Source organism: Temnothorax curvispinosus, unplaced genomic scaffold (assembly GCF_003070985.1).
Source record: "Temnothorax curvispinosus isolate PA1 unplaced genomic scaffold, ASM307098v1 QBEX01018561.1, whole genome shotgun sequence".
Lineage (NCBI taxonomy): Eukaryota > Metazoa > Arthropoda > Insecta > Hymenoptera > Formicidae > Temnothorax > Temnothorax curvispinosus.
Window position 1 is genome coordinate 1 of NW_020228341.1, and position 5,758 is coordinate 5,758.

The 5,758-nt window shown below is 41.0% G+C and overlaps 1 protein-coding gene across 1 annotated transcript; it reads left to right on the forward strand.

Annotated features, from left to right (window-relative positions):
• Window positions 1–20: 20 nt before the first annotated feature.
• On the forward strand, window positions 21–5,191 carry LOC112468527. Its single transcript, XM_025037746.1, has 4 exons — window positions 21–376; window positions 457–609; window positions 2,102–2,452; window positions 2,679–5,191. The coding sequence occupies exons 1-4, from the start codon at window positions 308–310 to the stop codon at window positions 2,844–2,846; spliced, it is 741 nt and encodes a 246-aa protein (XP_024893514.1). The 5' UTR covers window positions 21–307; the 3' UTR covers window positions 2,847–5,191.
• Window positions 5,192–5,758: the final 567 nt, after the last annotated feature.

Here is a 5,758-nt window from a genome sequence, read left to right on the forward strand (position 1 = left end):
CTCTCTCTCTCTCTCTCTCTGACACAAACACACATACACACACCACGCGCGCACAATACGTTAATAATATCAGCCATCTTTAAAGTGGGGAGATAACATTTTTGTGAAATTAATCGACACCTACTTTAGCACGTGTACACTTTGCAGCCTTTTTTTTCACAAATCTGCAAATGCAGCTAGCCCTTAAGCGTCAGCGATGGAAGAAAAGAACTTGAGAGATAAGATAAAGATCATTTTTGCATTAGTGTGTATTATCGTAATACGTATCATTAACACGTTACTATTATACTGTTAATACGTGATAGACATGACGGGAATATCGGGCGTGCAGCACATCCCGATATTGTTATACATTTATACATTTAATATTCATCTCGTTATTATCTTGTTATTCCAATATTATATACTATAATCTTTCATAATGTTAATGTTACGATCTCTATTATACGTGCGTAGAATACGAGGGACTGGTCGTTGTACTTACTGGATTGTGTCTTCAGCGTCGGTGTCGTGGGTACATTGGTTGTCTTCGTCTGGAGAGGAGTTTGGTTCTTGATCGACCTTTACCTGTTTCCAGAAAATCCCGAGTATTCTGCCGTTGGCTCACTGGTAAATATAAAAGCCTTTTGCATCGACAATCAGTCAATATATAGCCACCTCCTTCCGCGCGATCGCTGATTCAACCACGTTTTCCATTATATACAGGGTGTCCTATTTTAAATGGTCACCCCCTCCCCTCAACATTTTCATTCTTTCCTGGATTTTAGAAGAAAATATTTCAGACAAAAGTGGTATGGTCTGAAGGGGGGGGGAGAGGAGGGAGTGATTGTTTAAAAGACACTGTGTACATCTACCTATATCTATACCTATGTGACTGCGTATTATTCCCGTACACGCCACACACGCGCATCCACGTAGCAATCTACGTGTGCCCGTTTCTTCAAATAAAAAAAGACAGATACCAAATATATTTATATTTTATTTTACTTTCTTATTTATATCTATATTCCAGAGTCCTGTCACGCACGTATGTACATTTCGTATCGAGCCGTATCGCGTGCCGTTGCAAGAACATTATTCCATTGCTTATCGTGGGTTAGCGTTAGGAGCAGCTTTGTGGGGTAGCGGGAAAAACGAAATTATATAACAACATCGAACGTGCAAGCGCGACGAATGTAACGGAGAGGAAAGGAGGGAGGAAAAAAGAGGAAAAGAATAATAGTACGAATGATGATACCAAGGACAAATATGAGAAGAGAGCGATAATAGTGATATGACACGATAGTAGCTCTAAAATACGGATAATATAGTCGCGGTGAATGTTGACGCGTGAGTGTAATACAAATATTTCGACATTGCATGTCAGGGATATACATTGTATATCGCTACGGTTAGGCAACTTGAGCATTTCGTAAGCGGAAAATTTTGAACGCACTATCCATCAGATATCATTGGCATACACGAAATAATCCGCGCAGGCACTTGATACCGTTTTGTCGCGCCAAACGCGCGACGTGGAACGATTAAATTGGAAAGATTTGTGTCACGTGATAAAAATAAAAGTTGAGCAAAGTATAACAAGAAATTTGATGACCGTGCGCGGAAGCCTTGACGAATCACGAGCAAAAGTTTAAACAACTCTCTCGAAAGTTACTCTCTCAATTTTTATATGTTGCATCAGTTGCATATATCGTCCGTTGGAAATTTTACTGCAAATTTTACAGGCACATTACATCAGGCGACGTGCATGCCTAAGCTGTGCTATGGCACACTGCACACGCCCCGGTAGTTGGATTATATAATTGAATATTCGCCAATTGCATGATTGCCGCGGCACATGGCACAATTGTCGGTGTATGCGTATGAGATGTTTAACGTTATCCGTGATTCGTTACATTTGTCTCACATCGCCCCGCGCTGTCGCCGTCGATACGACTTTGCGCTTACAATTCTATATATTTATATCTCTTGAATCCATAATATATATCTACAAGAATATATGATAGAAATTTGTTAAATAGATCCAGTTTCTAAGAACATCGTCGAGAGAGGGAGAGAAAGATATAAGAGTAACGTTAATCGTAACATTACCGAATTTCAGGCCATAGGGTATCTTATAGTCGCCGTGACGTTTTGTCTACAACCGTTGATGCGGTACATCTGCGCGCGCCTTCAGGGTTTGCTTCGCTTGTTAGTCGCGGACGCTTTTCTTCTTCTGAGCTTTCTGGGGACCGTGAACGTCTGGCGCGGTATATGGAACGCGCTGGATCTGTGGCTGCTGCCGGACAATCTAGAATTGTCCTGTTGGATCACTCACGTTGGCTGTTTCGTTCTCCTCGTCCTCCTCAATTGTAGCAACACCATTCTAGTTCGTGGCGTTTACATCGATGCCGAGGAAGAGGAAGGACAGTGCGTCGTGTTTCCCTGTCACTATCTTCGATTATTCTTCAAGGTTTGTACATGTCGTCATGTCATACAAGATACAGACGAGACACATGTACGTGTGCTTGTCGCACGTGTCGGAGCAAATATATATATATATATATATATATATATATATAAAATTTATAACTATAATGTATAGAATGGTAGTCAAGTTTATATAATGAAACATTCTCGACACGTTTTATGTTGTGTTCTGTCCAATTAACGTTATCGTTTATTTCATTTCGTGCCAGATCGAACGCGAGAAGAAGCGAGCGCGACAGCGGAAGTTGTTGGTATCCTCCCAAGATTTCGTCGGTCGTATCGACGATGCAAACGATAAGGACGGTGAAAACGGAACTCTCCTACCGAATAACACCACTATGTCGATTATACCTGCGAATACGGATTCTATTGCATAGAGACGATAATAGATAGGAGAAATCGATTTTTGTCCTAGATGCGTAGAGCGCCCAGGTCCAGGTCCAGGTCCAGGTCCAGGCCCAGGTATAAGAGGGAGAGAAAGACAATTAAGTATACCTAAACGCAACGTGAAACGCTGTGAAACGAAAAAATGACGCGTATCTTTTTACGGGACGTGATCTCTTTCGAGACCACTCAACTCTTCTTGGTCAACATCTTTAAGACGACTTGAGACGGGTGGTCTCCCAAGTGGAAGTGCGGTAATCGTGCTTAATCGAAATTGAAATCGGAATTTCGTGGGACCATCACGATTGCGACTCGGTTGCGTCATAGATTTATTCACGATAGCCTTTGATTTCTAATCGCATTTATCGCACGCGATATACGAGTATGTGTAGTAAAAGCGTGTACGTAAGCCTCTCACACTCATCGCACGTACTCGAATTTCTTTAATAAGTACGTTTTATCATCCCGATTCAACGTTTCATTACAAGACAGATGTCTGATTAGATTTGTATAGATTTGTATTCTTTTTCACGCGCTAGGACGTGTGACTCGTGTATTAAAATTTACTGGTCGAGTGATTCACTGTCAGTGCATGGCGCGATCGCGAGCGAGGACGGAAGATTGAAAGATCGAGTCGCGCCGCGCCACTATCATGCCTGAAGGAGGGAGGGAGGGAAGGGGTGAATAGTACTGACATACTTGTCATATGGAAATCAAGTACAAGGCACTCGCCAAACTCGGAATAGGTTGGCGTGCGTAATCGATTGGATCATTGATCATTATGGAAGAGATATTTCCGATAATACAATAATATGCCGAGCAAAGAGAATTAAGAATACGGTTCGCGGAAGACGAATGGCTGTGAATCAACGTACGAAGTGAACAACAAGCTTTGCAATGCAAAACAGTAATGTACGATACACGAGTGATTTTTTTCGTTGCCATTAAAGTAACGAATGTTAAGAAGTATTTGCAAGTTATAGGACATGATGCTGCCGTTGAGTGTTTTATCTGCGAACGTTGTTTGTATAGTTGATTACATATCCAGTCTATAAAACGCGTACTACTACATACGTATATGTATGCATAGATGCGTGCGCGCGCGCGCGTGCGTGCAAGCGCGTGTGTGTGTGTGTGTGTGGCGAATACATAAATAGAAAGATATTTGTATATTTATTTAAAAATATAAATGGATACGTACGATATTACTCACGCAAAGATGAATCTATATACAGAGTCAGAGAAAAAAGACAGGGCGGAGGTGAAAGGGAAGAGAGAAAGAGAGAGGGGGAGGAGAGACTTACCAAATAAATAATATTAATAATAGATGCCCAATGTGTATTCACTATTTATTTACTCATTTTTTTCTGATACAACTAGTAGTAGTCATTTTGTATTAGAAAATTTATTTGATTTGGTTGCGTTTCCTGCACATGAAGTGAAATGAATTTGGTTTTTCGAGGAAGAAAGAGTATAAATGAATCAAATATAAAAAGTCTAATTAAAATAAACAGAGATATACACGCTTTGCAGGTTGTCAGATCTCCGGTAATGTGGTGCGTGCAGCAAAATACGAGTACGTGCGAACGGTAGAGACGGTCCTGTTCTAAATTCGCTACTGTAAGCCTCGTCGAAAAAGATGGTCGCGTTATCTTCTCATCGATACGTATGACGAATCATCTTTGTTATACCACAGAATCTTGCATCGAGCGAGACCTTGGCGATAAATTGAACAGGACTGTTATCTGTTATAAGTAGAATATGTAACTTCCCTCGTATCCTGTACATACACCCTGTAGTTTTTACGCTCTTACGCTCGACAATTACTACGTCATAGCGAACTAATAACTAATTAGCCGCGTGTGGGCACGTAATGACGGGACAATAGGCGACAGTCACGATGGGAAGTGCTTAGTTCGACGATAAATGCTTGCCCCCCCTCTCTTCCCTTCTCCTGCCTCCCTCCTGGCCTACATTTAATGTTTCCACAATGAACAACTCCCTCGTGAAGAGGGAGGAGAGAGATCAATCACGTGCCATTGGCTGTTCGTTCCTCTATTTTACTTGTGTTTTATTTTAAACGTACCGTCGTTACCGCAACAATCATTTTATATCACTCGAGTTATCGTATCGATCAAGCATTCTCCATGATGATATACCTACATATATTGAGAGCTCGTATAACGCTTTCTCTATACTTGTAAAAAATATTGTAAAAGATGTGTAAAGATGTCCTCACGGCATATGTATATATACATAATATATATATGTACTACGATATATGCCGCGACGTACGTTGTATGTACACAATACGTCGAATATACATAGCGAAAAAATATTTCTGGTTTCTTTTCGCGTTTGACTAACTATAGAGAACTATATTCAAAAAGATTAGACCGTCGATCGATTCCCGATCGCGTGCGCTTAAATCAATGTCAATGTGGTGGGGTGATCTATTTGGGGATCTATTAGGTGCGGCGCGCAACAAGAATCAGCATCAGCCAGCAAGGTGAGTCGTGGCGAAAGGTGAAGCATCTCTAGAACGAGAACGAGAACGAAAACGAGTACGAGTATGCGATCGCTCTCATCCGCAACCGGACTCATCCGTACGTGACTCACTTTGTGCGCATTCCATATACTTCCGATCTGCTTGTACTCATAAAACTGTCTCTCGGACAAGACGAGTATATCGACGCAAACTTTTCCGTCTCATTTAATCTCTGGCGGAATAGGATGGCGGCAGATGATCCCCTCTGTCAAGAACCTTTGGTGTCCGTCGAATTCGAGGTTTTTGGAAAAGTACAGGGTGAGTACTGTCGAATTATATGTATTGTTCACGGGTAGGGTAGGAGGTAAATTATATATATATATATATATATATATATATATATATATATATATATAT